This window comes from Glycine max, chromosome 15 (genome assembly GCF_000004515.6).
Source record: "Glycine max cultivar Williams 82 chromosome 15, Glycine_max_v4.0, whole genome shotgun sequence".
Classification (NCBI taxonomy): Eukaryota; Viridiplantae; Streptophyta; class Magnoliopsida; order Fabales; family Fabaceae; genus Glycine; species Glycine max.
The window spans coordinates 913,013-935,640 of NC_038251.2; the positions used below are offsets into that span (position 1 = coordinate 913,013).

Below are 22,628 nucleotides of genomic sequence, written 5' to 3' on the forward strand. Positions count from 1 at the left end.
CGTAATAATCGAGTACTAAATATCTAGAAGTTGAATTATTGGTCCAGAGTTCCTTTCAACGAAGTGAAGAACCGATCAATTTTACTGACCAGTGTTATATGCAATCTAGAAGTCAAGCTTTCAGGGTTTTATTTTTGTTTGCCAGTTTTTCGGAAATGAAGACTTAATCAAAAACTATACACGCGGCCAAATTTCAACTTTCGATCATTTTCTTTGATTAAAGTAAAAAAATGAAAATTTCTGTGACTGACGTTCCTGCTGATGTAATTTATTAGTTGATTTTAACTATTGTCTTTTCCCCACTCCATTTCATCAAAATAATCTCAAAGGATTTGATTATCTTGTGTGTGGCTAACATGCACTGTGTTCTGATTCTAATACGGTGTCATGTCTTTTCTTGGATCTTTCAATTGAATATAAAAATTACATACCTTATCCCCGATACTTTAATTTACAGCTGTAAAGATCAAGCTCCAAAGTCTTAACTAGATACCCTAACCTTTTCTTATTTTATTGTTCCTTCTCAATTATTTTTGCTGAATTATGATTAACGTTTTAACTACCATTATTACGAACACGAACGACTCGGCTTAGACGCCTTATTTTGATCCAATAATTACGGAACAATAATATTGCCTTTTTTTTTTCTTATAAAAAAATTCTGCTTAGTCGTTAAATTGATTTTATTTTTATATATTTTTTATAACCGTGGGTTATACTGCTCGTTACTATACCATGTGAAAGTTACACTTCCGGGACGGCATGAGCCGTGTATTTTACGGGTTTAGCCGTGTATTATAAAAAATTTTGAAATGTTTTTTTGGAAACATAAGGACGTTTGGCCCTTCATGCTTTTGTCTATATGATTAATAATAAGACTAATCTTAATTTCGAGTTTAATCATACTTGTATTATTATTTTCTTTATAATGATGAATTATTAATTTTTTTGAGATTGAATTGAGATCTTTTTTTACAAGTTCATCACTAATAACATAATATATGTGAAAATTGAACTCAAATTTTTTCTTATAAGTAGAGTGTATTCTGTGAGTTATACCTATGAAATACTATTTTATACTATAATTTTTTTAAAACAATATTAATTATTCATTATGACACATATAAGATAAAATTAAAGTGAGAGAATGGGATATCCAGAATTTGCAGTAAAAAAGAAGAAGAGGATATCTAGAATATAATATTAAAATAATAGAACCGTTAATAAGGTGTAGATATTTACTTATAAAGTATGCGATTCGGTAACCAGGAAACTTCCTCTTCTTTGAATGACCATGGGAGAGTGAAATTTTCCTTTCAGACTTTGGAATAAAGTTGTATTTTTATATTTTTTTTCTTTTCTTTTCCGATTCCACGTTTTTGCTGCTCTTAGTTTTCCATATTAAATAAATAAATAAATAAATGAATAGGTGGCGCCATTATTTAATCTGAAGGATTGACTCGTCAATCGCCGCCTGAATTTGACGTCAAAGGTATAAATACAGAGACATGTTTTCCTATTCCATAGTCATTCATATCATTCAGTTGCACATAGAAGAAGAAAAAGTGGTGTGCTGTTTGGTTTCGTCACAACATATAAGCCAAAGAAGAAGAAGAAGAAGAAACAAGAAACAAGGTGGATCTGAATGGAGGGAAGTGATATATACAGAGCAAGTAACAGTTTACGAAGAAGTTCCACGGTTTGGAGAAACAGTGGTGTGGAGGTATTCTCAAGGTCTTCTCGCGAAGAGGATGACGAAGAAGCTCTGAAATGGGCTGCACTTGAGAAGCTCCCTACCTACAACCGTCTCAGGAAAGGCTTGCTCACAGCTTCCCATGGCGTCGCCAACGAAATCGACGTCTCTGATCTCGGCATCCAAGAGAGACAGAAACTTCTCGAGAGGTTGGTCAAAGTAGCTGAAGAGGACAATGAGAGGTTCCTGTTGAAGCTCAAGGAACGTATTGATAGGTACTTACTTCTTCACAACCTCTTCCATCAGTATATGTATATACTAAGTACTAATAAGCTTTTTTTGCTTGCTGTTTTTTTTATATAGAGTTGGACTTGATATTCCAACAATTGAAGTTCGATATGAGCACCTTAATATTGAGGCAGAGGCCTTTGTGGGAAGTAGAGCTTTGCCCTCTTTCATCAACTCTGTTACTAATGTCGTAGAGGTAGGGAAGGGCTGGTTCTACACTTGTTCAAATTTTTGGTTTCTTTTGTTTTGTTTTGCAATTATTCTTATGGTCTTTCCCTATTTCTGATTTCAGGGATTTTTCAATCTTCTCCACATTAGCACAAGCAAAAAGAAACACGTGACTATTCTTAAAGATGTTAGCGGGATTATTAAACCTCGCAGGATGACACTGCTTTTGGGTCCTCCAAGTTCAGGAAAAACCACACTCCTTTTGGCCTTATCAGGAAAGCTCGACAAAACTCTTAAGGTATCTGGGAGAGTGACTTACAACGGGCATGAATTGAATGAGTTTGTGCCCCAGAGAACTGCTGCTTACATCAGCCAGCATGATCTTCATATCGGAGAAATGACTGTGAGGGAAACCTTGGCTTTTTCAGCAAGGTGCCAAGGGGTTGGATCGCGTTATGGTTAGTCCATCTTTACCACCTTGCAAACCTTTTCAATATCTAATTTAAGGTGTATATATATAGCCTAAGCATGGCTGATCATCATTTTTGGGATCCACAGACATGCTATCTGAGTTGTCTAGAAGAGAGAAAGCAGCAAATATCAAGCCTGACCCAGATCTTGATGTCTACATGAAGGTGAGAAAAAGAGGCTCCTATTAATCTTTACTTTAGTAAAATAAGAAAACCCAAAAACATATTATATATTTTCTTTGCATCTGATTATCTTTTGATATAACAGGCAACTGCAACTGAAGGTCAGGAGTCAAGCTTAGTAACAGATTATACACTAAAGGTAATGTTTAAAAAAGGTTCAGTTCAATTGTGTGATGACATGCGTTACAGTTTTTTATGAAGGCCGAGATATTGAACTAGTTAACCGTATAATTTTGTAGATTTTGGGGTTGGATATTTGTGCTGATACTATGGTGGGGGATGAAATGTTGCGTGGGATCTCTGGAGGACAAAGGAAGCGTGTTACTACAGGAGAGATGTTGGTTGGACCAGCAAATGCCTTGTTCATGGATGAAATTTCTACTGGGTTGGACAGTTCCACAACATTTCAGATTGTGAGCTTTCTCAGGCAATATGTCCACATTCTAAATGGAACCGCTGTTATATCTTTGCTCCAGCCAGCACCCGAGACTTATGACCTTTTTGACGACATTATCTTAATCTCTGATGGCCAAGTTGTATACCATGGTCCCCGTGAATATGTTCTGGACTTCTTTGAATCCATGGGTTTCAGATGTCCTGAGAGGAAAGGTGTTGCTGACTTCCTTCAAGAAGTGACTTCCAAAAAAGATCAAGCACAATATTGGGCACGCAGAGATCAACCATACAGATTTGTCACAGTTACCCAATTTTCTGAGGCATTTCAATCATTCCATATTGGTGGGAAACTTGGAGAGGAGCTTGCAGTTCCATTTGACAAGACCAAGAGCCACCCTGCAGCATTAACCACTAAGAAGTATGGTATCAATAAGAAGGAGCTGTTAAAGGCTAACCTCTCAAGGGAGTATTTGCTTATGAAAAGGAACTCATTTGTTTACATCTTCAAGCTATGCCAGGTTGGTTCTAGACTTTCTACCTTGGTTTATATCAATAAAAAATATATACTATTGTTATTTATATCATTTACACTTATATGATGATTATTTTACACTATTCATTTTTCTCTTGATGCTTTTCAGCTTTCCATCATGGCGTTAATGACAATGACACTGTTTTTGAGAACCGAGTTGCATCGTAACAATATGGATGATGCGGGTCTTTATGCTGGTGCTCTATTTTTTACCTTAGTAATGATTATGTTTAATGGAATGGCTGAGATTTCTATGACCATTGCTAAGCTTCCTGTATTCTACAAGCAACGGGACCTTCTATTTTATCCCTCTTGGGCATATGCAATCCCTTCATGGATTCTCAAGATTCCTGTTACTCTACTGGAAGTTGCTGTTTGGGTATTCCTCACCTACTATGTTATTGGATTTGATCCAAATGTTGGGAGGTAAAGAAACTGCTTTCAAGAGTTAAGAGCATGGTGAATGTTGCTGCTTCTACTAATTTGCATGTTACTTATGATTTGAGTTGTTGAATTATGTGCAGGTTGTTCAAGCAGTATCTCATTCTACTGTTTATCGGCCAGATGGCTTCGGCACTATTTCGTGCTATTGCAGCACTGGGTAGAAACATGATTGTTTCCAACACATTTGGAGCCTTTGCAGTTCTCACGTTCCTTACATTGGGTGGTTTCGTTATGGCAAAAAGTAAGTTCAATTAACATAAACACATGACAAAAAAATTGTTGTATTTCCATCATATTGAACAAACCTAAGCTAATTCTTCTGCATTTCATTGCCAATGAAACAGGTGATATAAAAAACTGGTGGATTTGGGGTTACTGGATTTCACCTTTAATGTATGGGCAGACTGCTTTGATGGTCAATGAATTTCTTTCAAACAGTTGGCACAACGTAATTTCTTGAACACAACTTCAGAATTTGTATACTTTTGGTTAACAGAAGTGCGATTCTAATTTTTTTTGCTCTCCAATTACAGTCTAGCCGAAATTTAGGAGTTGAATATCTGGAGTCTCGTGGGTTCCCCTCAAGTGCATATTGGTATTGGTTAGGCTTAGGGGCAATGGCTGGATTTGTGTTGCTTTTCAACGTGATGTTTTCTGCTGCACTTGAAATCCTTGGCCGTGAGTACTTTTCGCATCATTTGTACTTTAAATTTTTTTCAGAAAAGCAATGCAAGGTTTTATTAATAAGTATGCATCTGAATGTGCATGCAGCATTTGATAAGCCACAAGCAACAATAGCTGAAGAAGAATCACCTAATGAAGTAACCGTAGCAGAAGTTGAATTGCCACGCATAGGTGAGCTATGTTACACTTATAAATCACTCATGAATACTCAATGCCAAGCATACTCGTTGAGTAGCAACAATTCATTATATACCTCAAGATATTGAACATTTTTTCAAATACCTTTCAGAAAGTTCAGGAAGAGGTGGTTCTGTTGTGGAGTCCAGCCATGGAAAGAAAAAAGGAATGGTTCTTCCTTTTGAGCCACATTCTATCACCTTTGACGAAGTCGTATACTCTGTTGACATGCCACAGGTAAATCACATTCAAAGATATAAATTTAGCATTTGGATTTCTAACAGTTTCTATTTGAAATCTACTTCAGCCAGAGGCAATTTGTGTTTTTAACTCTCTTAATTTCAACTGGCAGGAAATGAAGGAACAAGGTGTACAAGAGGACAGATTGGTGCTTTTGAAGGGTGTTAGTGGTGCATTCAGGCCTGGTGTTCTCACGGCTTTGATGGGTGTAAGTGGAGCTGGTAAGACTACTTTGATGGATGTTCTGGCTGGCAGGAAAACTGGTGGATATATTGATGGAAACATCAAAATTTCTGGGTACCCTAAGAAGCAAGAAACATTTGCTCGTATCTCTGGCTACTGTGAGCAAAATGATATCCACTCACCTCATGTTACTGTTTATGAATCCTTGCTCTACTCAGCATGGCTTCGTTTACCTTCAAGTGTTGATTCCCAAACCAGAAAGGTTAGTTAGTGTGAACTACCAACAGTAAAACATGTTTAAGCTGGTCATTGAGATAGCTCGATTTCTCTCCTTAGAGGCTAATTGTTCAAACTTTTTCGATTTGACAATGGTTGCAGATGTTCATTGAGGAAGTCATGGAACTGGTGGAGCTGAACCCATTAAGGAACTCACTGGTTGGATTGCCTGGTGTGAGTGGTCTCTCAACTGAACAGCGCAAGAGGCTGACTATTGCAGTTGAATTAGTGGCTAACCCATCTATAATTTTCATGGATGAGCCTACTTCTGGGTTAGATGCAAGAGCTGCTGCAATTGTTATGAGAACAGTCAGGAACACTGTGGACACTGGAAGAACCGTTGTCTGCACCATCCATCAGCCTAGCATTGACATATTTGAAGCATTTGATGAGGTGAGTGACGACAATGATAAATGAAGCTGTGTCATGTTTAGTTTCTTTCTCCATTAGACTTGAATCTAACATGATATTTTGTGTGATTCCAGCTATTCCTAATGAAGCGTGGAGGACAAGAAATATATGTTGGGCCGCTGGGTCGTCACTCTAGTCATTTGATCAAGTATTTTGAGGTGAGATCATACTTAAGTTCAATATTATTAAGTGAACGACTATAGTTCTTGAGGACAAATACTAAGATTTTCCAATAATTTCCACTGTCCAGAGCATTGAAGGGGTGAGCAAAATCAAAGACGGATATAACCCAGCTACTTGGATGTTGGAAGTTACAACTTCAGCACAAGAACTTAGTTTGGGTGTTGATTTTACTGACTTGTACAAGAATTCTGATCTATATAGGTAGGCTAGTGCATGCAGTTATGAATTTATTAACTAATATAGCTATTGCCATCTTTGTTTTCTCTATTTTCAAAATGCTTAAATGAGTTTTGCATGGTTTTTCAGGAGAAACAAGCAGCTTATACAAGAACTGGGTCAGCCCGCTCCCGGTTCAAAGGATCTTTATTTCCCTACTCAATACTCTCAGTCATTCTTGGTCCAATGCCAAGCTTGCTTATGGAAGCAACGTTGGTCATATTGGCGTAATCCACCATACACTGCTGTGAGGTTTTTCTTCACTACTTTCATAGCCCTGATGTTTGGAACAATGTTCTGGGACCTCGGAAGCAGACGGTAAGTCAAAGATTAGTGAAGTTTTAAAATAAATTCTTATTACCCAACAAAATAAAATACCATATAATATATTTTGTCACATCTTCTAATTCCACTTGCTTTTGGTGATTTTACAGTACAACAAGAGGAGACCTGTTGAATGCTCTAGGTTCAATGTATACTGCTGTTCTCTTCCTTGGAATACAAAATGCTTCCTCTGTTCAGCCAGTGGTAGCAGTTGAAAGGACTGTCTTTTATAGAGAAAAAGCTGCGGGAATGTATTCTGCCTTACCCTATGCATTTGCACAGGTAACTTCATCATTATTTATTTTAGACATTATTAGTGGTTTAGTTTGCATACACGGTTCATGTTAACAAATTCCCTACTTTTTGTCACAGGTTCTGGTAGAGATACCATATATCTTCGCTCAAGCTGTGACATACGGTTTAATTGTTTATGCCATGATCGGATTTGACTGGACTGCAGAGAAATTCTTTTGGTATCTATTTTTCAGTTTCTTCTCATTGTTGTACTTTACTTTCTACGGTATGATGGCTGTGGGAGTGACGCCAAACCACCATGTTGCTGCCATTGTGGCTGCTGCATTCTATGCAATTTGGAATCTCTTCTCGGGATTTATTGTCGTTAGACCTGTAAGTTGTTGCACTACCCTACCATTTGAATAATAAATAGTTAAATAAATGGTTTCAATGGATGAATGTATGTACATTTATGTTTATTGTCCTTTTCCATTTTCAACAGAAAATGCCCGTGTGGTGGAGATGGTACTATTGGGCATGTCCAGTGGCTTGGACCTTATATGGATTGATTGCATCTCAGTTTGGAGATATAACGGAAAGAATGCCGGGTGAAGATAACAAGATGGTGAAAGATTTCGTAGAAGACTACTTTGGTTTCAAACATGACTTCGTTGGAGTGTGTGCTGTTGTGGTTGCTGGCATCGCAGTTGCCTTTGCATTAATCTTCGGTGTTGCAATCAAGACCTTTAACTTCCAAAAGAGATAGATGGATAGACTGAACTCTTTCTCCAACGTCAAAGATTCTTTATATTTTCTCTCTCTCTCTCTTTGCTTGTTTTTGTTTTCTCTATAAACTTATAATATTTGTATCTATCATTTAATCATTTGTTCAAAACCAGCCAGTTTGAAGGTTGTCCTTTATAAATGTATGATGAATGTCAAAAGAAAGATTTTTGATACTTACCACATAAGCATAATGATGTACATCCGTAAATTAATAAAAAAAACATACGAGTTGATAAGATTTATTAATCACTATGGCTTTGTGATATTAATATTGATCACTATAGGTACGATTGTTTTGCTAAAATTTTAGAGGACTCAGCACTAAAACATTTGTCCTACATTTGTTTTAAATAATAGTGGGTGGACAACAAAAAACAAGGGGAATAGAACTGGACAAAAGTATAAAAATTTGTAACTTGAAACCCCAGGCCTTTCTTCACTACCAACGCAAGGGCATATAATAAATAAGGTAAAATCATCTTTTTAATCTCATTTTTTTTATAATTTGATCCTTCATCTTTTAAAAAATTCATTTTGATACTTTGTAATTTTAAAAATTCATTTTAGTCCTTTTATTTTAACAATTTTAAGATATTAGAGATTAAAAACTATCCCGAAACACAATTTTATCTTAAACATCTCCGCATTGTAATTAACACATTATTGACTGTTATAAACCGCCAAAATGAAACACTCAAATGTCACAAAATGCAAACACTCAAATTGCTAAATGGATGTTAGAAAAAAGCACAAGAGAAATGCAACAGTGGAAATATAAAAATCACACCTGGTAACAAAAGGTTGGGATAGAGTACACTAAAACCTTCAGTCCAATTGTTAATCTAACAACTGTTAGAACCCTCTTATCAATTGCAGTTGTGATGGGGGCAGTATTGCTATGAATCATCTCCGGCAATTGCTTTGTGTACCAACGTTTTTTTGTAAACTCAACATTTTTTGTTATTTCCAAAATTATTCTTAGAAGATTTATGGATTCGTAATTCGTATGGACCTATGGATTCACAATCTGTATGGGCCCATACAATTTTTTATTTTTTTCAAAAAAATATGTTTTAGAAATTAATTTAAAATTAATAATTCATTCAAGATTCAAACATGTGATTTTTAGGTTATTAACATGATATCCTAATCAACTGAGTTAATAAGTCAATTATGTTATAAAATAATTAATATCGTTATATATAACATTAAAATTTCTAATGTATATTATTCTTAAAAGATTTATGGATTCATAATTCGTATGGACCCATGGATTCGCAATTCGTATGGATCCATACAATTTTTTTTATTTTTAAAAAAGATATATTTTAGGAATTAATTTAAAATTAATAACCCATACAAGATTCAAACATGTGACTTTCAGGTTATTAACACAATATTTTAATCAACTGAGTTAATAGGCCAATTATCAATGAATACATTGGATCCTTTTATCATTGATATCAATGAAGAATCAGAGTTGTTACATTTATCTCTTTTAAATGTAGAATGATAGGAGTAGAGGTAGAGTAGATTCCTTCACCTATCAAACTATATGTCAATTAACATTTCTCCATGGTGACTTGAACGAAGAAGTCTATATGGAGGTCCAGCCGAATTTGAGTGTTTCTGAAACAGGCCTAGTATGGAACTATGCAAACTCTAAAAATAACTTTACAAGCTACAACAGGCAAGCAAATAGTGGAATGCCAAACTGACCACTGACAAGGCTCTGAGGGCTTGTGGATATTCACCGTCCAAGGCAGATTATTCCTTGTTCACTAAAATCTCTGCATCTTGGTCTATTTTTATCTTGGTTTATGCAAATGATTTGCTCTTGGCAAGAGACAACCTTGTTGAAATCAGTGCAATTAAATCCTATTTGGATCAGCAGTTCATCATTAAAGATATAGGCCAACTCATTCTTTTTAGGATTCGAGGTGGTCAGATCTAAGGAAGGAATTGCCTTATACCAAAGCAAGTATGCCTTGGACATACTTAAAGACTCTAGACTATTGGCAGCAAAACCATGTAATACTCCCATGGACAATTTTTTTAGACTTCAGCATGATTCTTGTTCTGCATTACCCAATGTTGCTATTTATAGGAAACTGACAGGGAGATTACTTTCTCTCACTCACACAAGGCCTGTCACATGCTTCGCTGTGAGTCAGTTGTGTTTTAAATATGTCAAAAAGTCACCAACTGAAGGACTCTTCTTTTCTGCTAATTCTAACACTAAGTTGAAGTGGTTTAGTAATTCAGATTTGGGAACTTGTTTGGACACTAGAAAGTACATTACATGTTACTGCCTTTTCTTTGTACCCTCTCTAGTATCCTAGAAAAGCAAGAAGTTAAGCAACCCACAGTCTCCAAGTCATCTTCAGAGGCCGAGTATATGGCCATGGCACTAGCCATTTGTGAGGCTCAATTGTTACTCTACCTATTTGATACAATTGACCGACATTGTTCCTATTGTGATAATCAAGCTAATGGGGAAAACAGACCAACACAATAAAAAACTCTATAACAGAGTAATAAACAGTCAAAATAAATTCCCCCAAATTTATGCAAAATAGAAATGATGAAAAATAGAGACACAATTTGTTTAACATAGAAAATCCCTCAATGCAAAAGTAAAAATTACGGGTTATCCAAACCAAAGAAATAACTTCACTATAATCAATGAAGATACAAGAGAACCTCCAACAAGTGCACTTAAATATGCTACAAACAGTCAAATCAAAACAAACTCCAACTGGTATCTTTCTCTACAGATAGCGGCAAGAAGATAAAACCTCAAAATATAGAACAAATAATGCAAAACACTTATCTTTCTCTACAGATATCTTTTTTTCCGATCCAACCAGACAATTTAAAGTATCACGCGTGTAGAACCTGTAGTCCAAAAATCATCCCGATCCAACAGTAAACGAATCCACAGTTACAATCTGAAAAACGCTTCTCTAATCTCACCCTCTCCACCTAAATAAGTGAGACACACGGATCTTCTCATTTGGATCTTTACTCTACATAGGAAGGGAGCCTAAAAAACTCAACACAATCAGTCTTACACATAGCTGCAAATCTTGTATTTATGAAAGGACAAAACTTATCAAATTGGAGTGCCACATTGCAAGAGAAAAGGTGCACAATGGAACACTTCATTTGCTGCCAAGTTCATCGCAACTTCAGATTGCTGACATTTTAATAAAGCCTATATTGCTACAGGACCATTCGAGAGCCTTCAATCCAAATTTGAAATGTTGGACATACACATTCTAGGATGTTACAGCTTATGACAACTTTTTTTTTTTATGTTAGTTTTTCAATAGTTAAAATATCATTTTGGTCTATTATGTTTTCGTATTTTTTTATTTTTATTTTTTATGTTTTAAAAATTTCACTTTAGTTGTTTATGTTCGTAAATAAACTCAAAATGATCATTTTGTCCCCATTAAATGATGACATTTTAATTATTATTTGTATTAAGTTTTTTGGGGTTCATTTTATGGTGATCCAAAACTGTCAAGAAATTGCTTGTCTAATTCATTTAATAGGTATTAAACTGTCATTTTGGATTCATTCTCGAACATAAAAGTTTCAAGATGAAACTTTTAAAACATGAAGGACCAAAGAAAAAAAAAAAATATAATAGATTAAAATGATATTTTTTAGCCTTTTCAATATTCAGTTATAGTTAGTTACCAACTTTCCAATTAGTTGATTCTCACATCACATTGTAAATAAGGAGTTAGCCGTGTAAAAGAATTCAGATTGAATAATACAAAGACCAGTGCACCCTGCATTATGGTCATCTCCTTGGTCTCATTTCTAATTGATTCTTTGTTCAGGTAGATCTGATATTTGATAATATTCTTTGAGAGATTTGGAAATTTGAGAAGCCTGATAGAGCAAACTGTGTTTTCTCAACAAGAGACGATGGGATGGTCAAAGAAGATAAGGTAATCAGAATTATATTGTGAGAAAAAAAAAAACAAAGAAAAAGAACAACGGCAATTGCAGGTTGTGCGTAGTTGGTTTGGAAAGAAGTGTGTAGACATAATGACACTCCATTTCAACTCTGTCAAAGAATAACCAAAACATTTATTTTGTTTTCTTCAATCCTTGTTAAGACCCAACCCATTCTTTTCTCTTCAATTCTTTCTGTTTCATGTAATTTATTTTTGGTTCTCACAAAAAAAAAATGTTGGAATTTTTTCTTATTTATATACCCTCACATGTCTACCTTGCTATGGTGCGATTGTTAAGGTACAACTTTTTCGCAACTGAGGATAGTTTGTTGGGGAAATGATTTTTGTTTCTGCTTTTGGATGATTGCATATATTTTCTGGCAGTTTTGAACCAGGTTTTTCTTGTTCTGTGTGGATCTCTGTTTTTGTTACACCTGTGGAGGACTTGAGATGATGCCCTTGTTATTGCCTTAGAATGATATGATTATGACTCTTAGACTTAGGCCTGTTCAAAAAACCATGAACTATGAACTTGATTATAATTGAACTGCACTAAATCATTAAGTAAAACATCATGCGGGATGAAAAATAGAGAGAAACATCCCAACTATGTTGGCACCCTTCTCTCCATTAGTTCCTTGCCACTACCATCTAAATTTATTAAAGAGGAAACTAACAAAACACCATGGGGGGACTAAAGCAATACCTATGTCAAGGAAAAGAGAATATGTACACAGGTAGCCCTCTAATATTGTGGCCTTATGATTGAGAACAAAAGGAAGGGACTGTGTCCCACCAAAATATCTATTATCCACAATAAAATTGGCAATACGACTTGTAAATGTGTGTAGCTCTAAATCTGATGAGAGATGTTTTGTGCAAGCAATTAGTCCACCTGTTGCTCAGCTTCCAGGGGACTGAAGAAGAATTATTTACAACATTAATAACCTGCAAAAAATCACACTCGAGCCAAAGGGGATGTCATCAGTTCCTATTGTAGACCGTTTCAATAGCAAAAATGGCTGCTAGCAGCTCAGCTTCAAATGCATTCCCTATGCCAATGTAGTTTGCCAAGCTACCCACAACAACGCCATTTTCGTCTCAAAAGATAGTTAAAAGCTTTCTGAACACAAAAATCGTCCTCTGAGAGCCCCATGCAAGCAGCAGCTAGATTACCAGCCATGGTAATATGAGAAGATATTAGCCAAGTGATGTGACTTTGTTGCAGAAACGCAACTGGTTTCTGCAATGCCAAATATATATCCCACAAAACGAAAACGGTAATTATGACACCTCCACCCCAACATGCATATAAAAAGAAAAAATGTTAGGAACAAGAAACGAGAGAAAGGTATGAGCCTGGACTTGGAGGGCCAGTAGCCTCCAAAGCAAAGAAAAACACAAATTGCTAAATGGTAATTTTCATATCCCCTGCCTTATTACATGAGTAGTCTATATATAGTGGTAATTCCCTATAACAGAATTTGTAATCTTGTGACAACAAAGATCTTAACAGAAAATGAAATTAGGGGCAGACAAGATTAAGCACTACTGCGCTACTGCCAACTCAGCTACAATCTGTTAGACATAGTTCTTCAAGTAACTTGGGGTATTGACCTTCCTCATAGGCCTCTCCCTTTGCTTAGGTTGTGTTTGAGATCCGTTTCCTTTATCAAAAAATATATAAAACACGGAATCTAATTAAATCAATTTTATTCAATAAAATCTTAAGTAAATCCACATAAATAAAATATCCACATTCGCTTCATGGTTATCAATAAAAACTTTTCAGAAACATTTCTGGCTCAAAAAAGGGTCGTTTAAGTTTACAAAAGAACTCAAATTAAGTAGCAGAATAAAATAAAATAAAATGACATGTTTGAAACATCATGCAATTAAAATAAAAACATATGTTTCAATATCACATCCTATTAGAGCATTGTATTACGATGTCGTCCAGCATGAGGTTCCTTAAAACAATCCACCTAGCCATCTGTTCTCACAAACACAAGGTTTGAGATCATCACAGGATTCAAACACAAATAACACATGAAAAGTGAGCTATCACATCTCTAAACAGGTAGAGATAAATGAAGACACGTGTATATAGTATAAGTATAACAAATACAACTTAGCACAATTCACATCATTTTACCACTCAGTGTGTAACATCACTTGCCTTAAAGATTTAATCACAAAATCACATTCCACACATTCACATTAATCACGTGTTCAAAGCAACAAATCTTAAGTACATTACAATATTTCACACCCACACAATTCATTACCCACCATCACGTAGCAAGTCACAATGATCATTACACAGACGTTATGTAACATATACACTAAGACTCAATCCTATATGCAATGTGGTACCATGTTAGTGAAAAACAATACCAGGGTACCTAGGAGTACATAGCAAGACACGCCACACAATGAGTATATCAGGTCACTCTCAATTAGTGAAATCATAAGGTGACCAGTTAAGGTCACTCTGTTTTGTGAGAGTGCTCTATCTGTATGGAATCAACATAGGTCTAAAGGAGCACTCAAACCGAGTATATTTACCCCCAAGACCTAGACTCCGAAGAATCTGTTAGGGTTTCACCTTCCTTATTTAGATTCAACCCCTAAAACAATTTTTACATGCAGATACTACTAATGAATTATACATCCCCACGACTTCACACTTATTTTCAAAAATGTTTGACACAATGCGCTACAATTTAACATCCCACGTTCTTAACTTGGAACCCTACACTTTCCTTTTAACATTTCACGCATTGCGCTACAATTTAACACCTCAGATTCCTAACTTGAAACCCTACCTTTTCCTTTTAACACCTCGCGCATTGCACTACAATTTAACACCTTAGGTTCCTAACTTGGAACCTTACACTTTCATTTTATCATTTCGCGCATAAACACTTTTCTCAAGGTAAACACAAGTCAGGTTATTGTATAATTCAAAACTCACAACATAGGTAATATCACATAAAATATTAACCATACACTTATTCACAACCAAATTTCATGTCCACAATTTTAACATCTCACAACGTCATAATCCACAATCATATGTTTATGTGTATCTCACAAATTAACACATGCTCAACTTGTCACTTATATTCAGTCTCAATCAATTTTATAATATACAAATAATATTACATATATAAATATACCCAGTATATAAATAACTAAACAAATAAATATTCTAATCATGAATTACAAAGTGAAATATAATTAAACAAAACTACACCCAGGATTCACTAAAACTTTTGAAGAACCTTATAGTTAAATAAACTTTGGCAAATTTTAAAGAATAAAAATATAAAACAATATATAAACTCATACTAAATATTAAAACTAAAACAATAATCGAGAATGTCATTTTTTTAACCTATTCTAATTTCAAATTATAATATTAATTATGATAATTATTAGTTATGAGTATATTTTGGGGTTAAATTATATAAGAATTTGTAATTTTTCTCTCATAATTCTTCCTTTTTGAGCAAATAATTGTTAAATTAACATCATTTAAGTTTTTGTGCAGAAAATATTAAAAGTAATGAATTTATGATGTTTAGTGAGTAAAATAAAGCAAAAAAAAAACAGACTAATTAAGGAAAACAAACTAATTCAAGAACGTATAGGCAGACTTAGCTAAGCTAATTTGCACCTATAAAAGAAGAAAAGAGAAGAAGGAAAAAACACACAGAAATTCCAAGAGAATACAATTCTTTATAGAAGGCAAAGACTAGACAAAGGAAAATAAACGTTGGGAGTCATTCATTCTCTCTATTTCCTTTCTTATCTTTTTCTCATTTACTAAATATTCCCTTCTTCCAATTGTAAAACCTCCATAACAATGAGAGGCTAATCTCTTTTGTTGGAAACTTGTCAGTCAACTACTCTTGATGTAATTTATCTTCCTATCTATTTAATAATATTACATTTGCATTATCCTTTCTTGTGCTTAATATTATTGCTTAATATTATTGCTTGTAGCTTGATCACCCATTTGCATAGGAAATTTTAGGGGTAGTGTTAGGAAACATTATTTTCTAATAGAACTGAGAAAAAGTATCTAAATAAAGTCATCACAAGGGATAGGTTAATATTTGTTTAGCCTGTTATGCATCTCTATTCTTAATGCAATTTATTATTTTAGCTCTATAAAGGGGTTTGAGAGAGAAAATAGATAAATTAGACTATTTCATGCGGGGGACCAAAGTTAGAGTATACTAGTAGATGTATGTTTAAATTGGAATAATTATAAATAGAGAAAAATTATTAACATTATATCAAAGAGTAGCTCTGATAGACTAAGTTTTCAACATTCTCATCTTCTGAATTTAATTTCTATAATAATTGACTTTTCTTTTTCTTTCTGTTTTTAATTAATTAATTTAAATTCCTGTTTAATTTCTCTTCTTGTTTGATTTAATTTTCTACCAATTTAAATTACTGTGTTCTCATAACCTTTTCAAATCAATTTTGTTTAACCTATTTTATTAATAAAATATTCATCTACCTAAGTACAAACAAAATCCATGTGGATTTGACACTTGAACTTCTGTTTTAACTTTATTACTTGTGACGAATTGGTGTACTTGCCAATCCATCAACAAGTTTCAAACTATATAAAAAATTTAAGAAGCACGAAAAGGGGAAAATACAAAATCGATATCTCATTCCTTCGTATGATAAATCCTCCTTACTTAATTTCATTAATTCACGTTAATAAAAAAAATCAAATTTCTAGGGTTCACACTCAATACAAGAACATATCAATTTCAAAACAATTTTGTATTGGAACATTAATTGGTCCATCAAACACAGTCAATTTGCAATTGAAAGCATGCAAACAAAATTGAAACTCATAAAATAACCCAAAATTAATCCTTTAGGGATCCCTATACATGTTTATTTTAATCTCCAAGCGTGAGTAATCCATCCCTTACCTCTACGCTAGCTTACGCGTGTAGTCCGGTAGTGATAATAGCATCTCTAGTGGTTTCCTAAGATTTTTCAAGTTTTTCCTTTGGTTGTTTTGTTAGGATTTCCAAGTGTTAGAAAAAATGAGAAGGGATGAAAGCCTCAAGAGACATTTCTCTCTCTATAGACATTATTTTGCAAATTCCAATGGTGAGAACGCGTGAAAATGAATTCCAAAGGTGATGTTCAAATTTCAGAACGATTCAACGATTAACAATTTTGGGATAATAGTTTTATTGGAACAAGTGGGTTGTATGCGAAAAAAAGGAGTTTTGAGAGAAAAAGAAAGAAGAACGAATTTGGAAACAAGAGTGTAAAAACATATCATAAATGTAAACTCTGACCCTATAATTTACTCTATTTTTTTTATTTTATAAAAATAATTTTATTATAATCTTTCATTAAATAAATAATCAATTTTACTCTATTTATTTTCTAAAATATCATTTTACTCTATTTATTTTCTAATACTACGAACCCTTATTTTAATTAACAATTTTTTTTCTCACATTTATTTAATTTCTAAAAACTCTATTAATTTTTAAATATATTTTTTTAAACAAAAAAAAAACGGAATGTTACATTAGAAGCTATCCTTTTGGGTTCACGAACTCTACTATTGTTAGCGCAAAGAGGAGTAGCCTCATGTTTCTTACTCTTCTATAAAATAATTAAGATCATGACTAAGAAATATACATCAACCAAAAAACAGAATGACGATCATTCACATTTATCACAACTAGCGCGTGAAGGAAGTAAAAACCGTAACCAAAAGTACCTCATAGACCAGATGATTCACCAGACAATAGCCAAAATACAAACCATGGAGAGACTGCATAAATTGACTATCTGAACAAAAAAAGCAACATCAGGATGAGTTATAAGGGAGAGACAAGAAAAAAAGTGATATGATAGAAAATGAAAAGTATAAAAAAAATAGAATATAAATGATATAGAATCGAGATACTTTGATTCTCAGGTGGAGAGTCATCCATTTGAGAATCAGGATACTTTCATCATTGAAACACATTTTCACCACCATCAATAATGTTAGATTCTAGTTTTTTTACTTTTTAGCTTAGTGTTTGAAAATTAAGCTTTTAATAGTTTATAGTATTTTTTGAGAGGCTGTTATAATTTTTTTTAAAATCTAACTTCTAACTTTTATATTTATTCTTATTTTGTCCTTAAAATATTTATTAGATTTTCTTTTCACTCATTTCTCAATAATGGTAGATTTTATTATATGTTTTTTGTTTTCTTTCTACTAATAAGGTAGGTTTTGCTATTTTTACCTTTTTGTACATAAGATAGATTTTTCTTATTTTTATCCTTTTATTACATAAGATATTAATAATGGTAGATAATAAGTTTATTTATTTTTGGATGTTTTAGTATTAAAATTTTTATTTTACCCATTATATTATTTATAACATTTAATTATCCTAACATTATATTTCAAGATATTGATATTGATAGGTGATATGTTTTATTTTATTTTTAAATATCTTTTATATTAAATTGTTTATTTAAACCAGTGTCTTTTGTAGAGTTGGAACCCTCCAGCAGACTTGAAGCTGTTGCTCTTCGATGATGCCATGGGGACCTCCTTTTTGAGGCCTCGGTAATTTTTTTCTTTCGTGTTTTGTTTTTTTCACTTTACCCAAAAAAATGATAAATTAATTTTTTGACCCTAATTTTTTTATTTCTATTTTTAGTTCCTAATTATTTTTTTTCTATTCTTACTTTTAGTTCCTTTAACTTTTTTTTATCTTTACTTTTAAGAATAAAGATGGAAAAAAAGTTAAAAGACTAAAATTTAGATCGAAAAGAGTTAAAGGACTAAAAATAAATAAATAAAATTTTGGGACTAAAAATAAATTTTTAAAAGGATTTAAGGACTAAAAAGATAGTAAATAAAAAATATCATACTATTTATTATTTTTAGTATTATACTTCAAGATATTTAATCATTGCACTAATTAACATAATAAAAACCTACCATTTTTAATACTTTACTAATTTTAGTTGATTTTAATTTTGATAGAAAATATTTTAATATGTAGTATAAGATGAATAATAGAATACACAATATAAAAAAATAATTAATAAAAATGTAGTTGAAATAATTGATCTATAAATTAAAAATTAAAAAAATTAAAATTTATTAAAACTAATATATATTCTCAAAATATATTTTTACCAATAAAATAAAACTAAAATGTGTATAAAAATATTATATAAATATATCTATTTACGTCATTTTATATTTATCATATATTACTATAAATAATTTTATCTAGTAATTATAATTTAATAAGTTAACTTAATAATTTTCAGCTAGTAGTTTAATAATTAATTTTTAAACTTTTAACTATTTTTTAAAACTAATTTTATCAAACATAGTCTACATGAACTTGAAATCAAGATATTAATAAGTATAAGTCAATATTCTTATTCGTTATTCATGCATTTATTTTATTTTTTGGTCTTTAGTCAAAGACCACTCATTGAGTTAAAGACTAATTTCTTTTGTTGTGCGTGACTATTAGTTCAAGAAAATTTTCCATATAATAAAAATCAAATATAAATTCTTTCACTAAATAGATGATTTTCATTTTGACAAACACAGCAAAGTCTTAGACAACTTGATCAACCTTTTGGTTGATTCATTTGTTTTATAAATATATTTAACAATAAATTTTAGAAAGATAATAATCTTCTACCACATTTTGGGGGTGGATTTAAGTGGAAGATAATTAAGGAAAAGATAAAAAAAATTAAAAAGTTATAAGTGATATAATAGAAAATAAAGCAAACGAAAGTTCGTAGTAATTCTCGTAGATACGTCACACGTTTGCTACTTCATGTTAGATTACGTGTCAAAAATGAAATGGAAAAGTGATCTAGAAGATGACAAAGATTTGTTGTAACATTTTTGTAGTCGAGTACTATCTGTCTAGAAGTTGAATTGCGGGTCTAAAGTTTCATTCAACGCAGACAATCAATTTTACTGACACATGTCATATTTTTTCAATCCAAAAGTAAAAAATGTCAAGGCTTTGATTGTTCTAGTTGCCAGTGTTTCCGAAATGAAGACTAACAAACAATACACGTGAAATTCCAACTTTCAAGCATTATTTTCTTTAAAATTAAAAATGAAATTTGTATGACTGACGTCCCCGATGAAATAAATTTATTAGTTGATTTTACCTATTGTGTTTTCTCTTGTAAAAAAAAAAAAACTATCGCTTTTTCTTTTCATCAAAATTATCTCAAAAGATTTTCTTGTGTTGTTCCTGCTTACATACACAGAATTTAATTTTCAAACGGTGTCGTCTCTTGTCTTACATCTTTCAATTTAATACAAAAATTACGAATATTTTCCCTCTTGTGTAGGATAGTTTAGGATTGTTTGGTTTAAAAATTATTTTCTATCTTGTTTTCTAATTTTTAAAACATCTTTAATTTACAGCCACAGTGGTCAAACTCCGAAGTCTTGACTATTCCATGATCCTGCATCTTATGGTTAGTTACTTTTTTTTTGGAAGAAAAATATCCCCACAACCGGAAGTAATGAGATTAATCTTTGAGGTATATAAATCAAGAAAGAAGATTTTATCTCTCTTAACAAAATCTTCACCATATACATGATCAACAAATTGATGAATCCATCGTAATTTTTACTTAGTTGACCGTGTAATTGTTTTTTTATACAATGAGAACAAAAATGATCAAACTTATGTTTTCATGTATCTATTTGAATCCTTCACCATTAATTCAATCCTATTATGTTGTTTTAGTCTTTTTAGACTCGCATAAAAGTTAAACTCTATTTATAAAATTAAAATATATGTATGCAAGGTTATCAGACTCGTGATTCTACGTAGAATCATGAAAACTCCGTTAATTTGACTCGTAGAATCGAATCGTAAATTCGTAAGAATTTACTCAAATAAAAAATATATTAATATTCATTTATATAAAATCATAAGTAAATATTTTAACCCTAAAATAAATGAAAATAATAAACTTTAATAATAATTCAATAAATTAACATAGTCCACAATCCACACTCAATCTAACATAAATTCATATGATACAAAATATAAGCAAACAAAACTCAAGTTATTGATGTTCAATTAAAATCTCTCCGTGAAAATTAGAATCAAATTATTGATTTGATGCAGATTTGTTTCTCAACTAAGCAAACAAAACTCGATACTCTCACTCACCCTTGATGAGTTCTATTGCAAGAATGGAAAGCGCTTAGGATCCATGAACATGGATGAATTCCTTTCTAGCATTTGAAACTCTGATGATAACAACCAAGTTAACCTACCACAACCCACCCTTGATGAAGCTGTAAAGGGTAAAAGTGTAGTAGCAACATAACCCACCACCATTTCCCAGCCATTATCTGTCCCTCCCCTAATTTGCAAGAAAACTGTGGATGAAATTTGGTCTTAGATCCACAAAAGCCAACCACACTATAATGAAGCTAACAATAGCCTTGTCAAGAATGAGCCATTACTCAAAAGGCAGCAAACACTTGGGGAAATGACTTTGGAGGATTTCCTAGTAAAAGCTGGGGTGATACAAGAATCATCATCACTATTCAAGTCTTCATTATTATATCAAAATCAGGTTGGTAACATTGCAAGTAATGGATCATTGAGTGCAAGTTATAGGTTCATGCATGTAATAAGGACAGGATCTAGTGTGTCTTGTAATGGGCTTGAAACACAAACATGTTGGCACATAATAACAACTTAATTATAAAGGATGTCACTACAAATGGCGCTGTGGAGAAATGTCCAAGCTTAAGAGAATCAAGTGGGAAGGGTAATAGGAAGAAGATCATTGATGGCCCTCCTGAAGTAATAGTAGAGAGAAGGTAGCACAGAATGTTGAAGAATCGAGAATCGGCGGCACGTTATATAGTGTTTAAAGGTTAGTTAGAAAGACAATTATGACAAATAGGATTATGCTTCTCAATAGAGAAAAGAGTGTACATAAGAAACAATTTTGCTAAAATTATGCAACAATGGAAGAATCATTCAAGAATCTGGAAAGGAATATTAATTGTTTTTTTAAAAAAAAATAAGAAGACTCTAACATGCATAAAATTCACTTCATTCACCAGGTTCTAGTGATATACAGGGTTGTTTGCAACATCCTATTTAATTACTCCCTTAATAAGCATCGTTTCAATTAAAAGAGATGAATTAACAAAGAAACTTTAAGAAAGAAAACACCTTAGCGTCGTGGAGCAAAGCTAGGGAACTAGGTCATGAAATAAGGGCTTTCGACGAGTGAGGGCTTTCAAGTTTCAATCTTCTGCGATGACGAGGACCAGCAATCCAGCACGACAGCGATGATGAGGACCACCACGACGCGAGTAGCTCAACACCCAAACCAAACTTGAACAAGGCAGAGTGAGTGAGTAGACAGAGTCACAAGAGTCATTTTTGGGGAATTTTCGTATAATGCCATTTCGGGTTTTCGTAAACTGGTGGACTCAAAGTAGACTCGCGAGTCTACCCAAACTCGTCCAAGTCTGCGCTAAATCAGACGAGTCTACTCTGTTTTCGATTCTGCTTCTGATTTAACTCGCCGAACCTTAGTGGAATCATAAAATCGTACGATTTTACGATCTAAATTGCGAGTTTAACAACCATCTATGTATGTGATAAAATTTTAAAGAGACATAGATTTTTTTTTTTTTTGAACTTAAGGTATCTTGGGTGGAGAGTTAAGGCTAA

The 22,628-nt window shown here is 32.9% G+C and overlaps 1 protein-coding gene and 1 pseudogene across 1 annotated transcript; both read left to right on the forward strand.

The window, feature by feature from the left end:
- Positions 1-1,477: 1,477 nt before the first annotated feature.
- On the forward strand, positions 1,478-8,065 carry LOC100787814 (pleiotropic drug resistance protein 1). Its single transcript, XM_003546170.5, has 20 exons — positions 1,478-1,968; positions 2,057-2,177; positions 2,274-2,607; positions 2,708-2,784; positions 2,888-2,941; positions 3,042-3,716; positions 3,840-4,156; positions 4,255-4,415; positions 4,519-4,622; positions 4,708-4,852; positions 4,946-5,029; positions 5,148-5,272; positions 5,388-5,720; positions 5,837-6,127; positions 6,220-6,303; positions 6,396-6,529; positions 6,635-6,862; positions 6,979-7,150; positions 7,241-7,495; positions 7,605-8,065. The coding sequence occupies exons 1-20, from the start codon at positions 1,646-1,648 to the stop codon at positions 7,866-7,868; spliced, it is 4,281 nt and encodes a 1,426-aa protein (XP_003546218.1). The 5' UTR covers positions 1,478-1,645; the 3' UTR covers positions 7,869-8,065.
- Positions 8,066-12,880: 4,815 nt separating this feature from the next.
- Positions 12,881-21,821, forward strand: LOC121173632 (protein ABSCISIC ACID-INSENSITIVE 5-like; annotated as a pseudogene).
- The last annotated feature ends 807 nt before the right edge of the window (positions 21,822-22,628 follow it).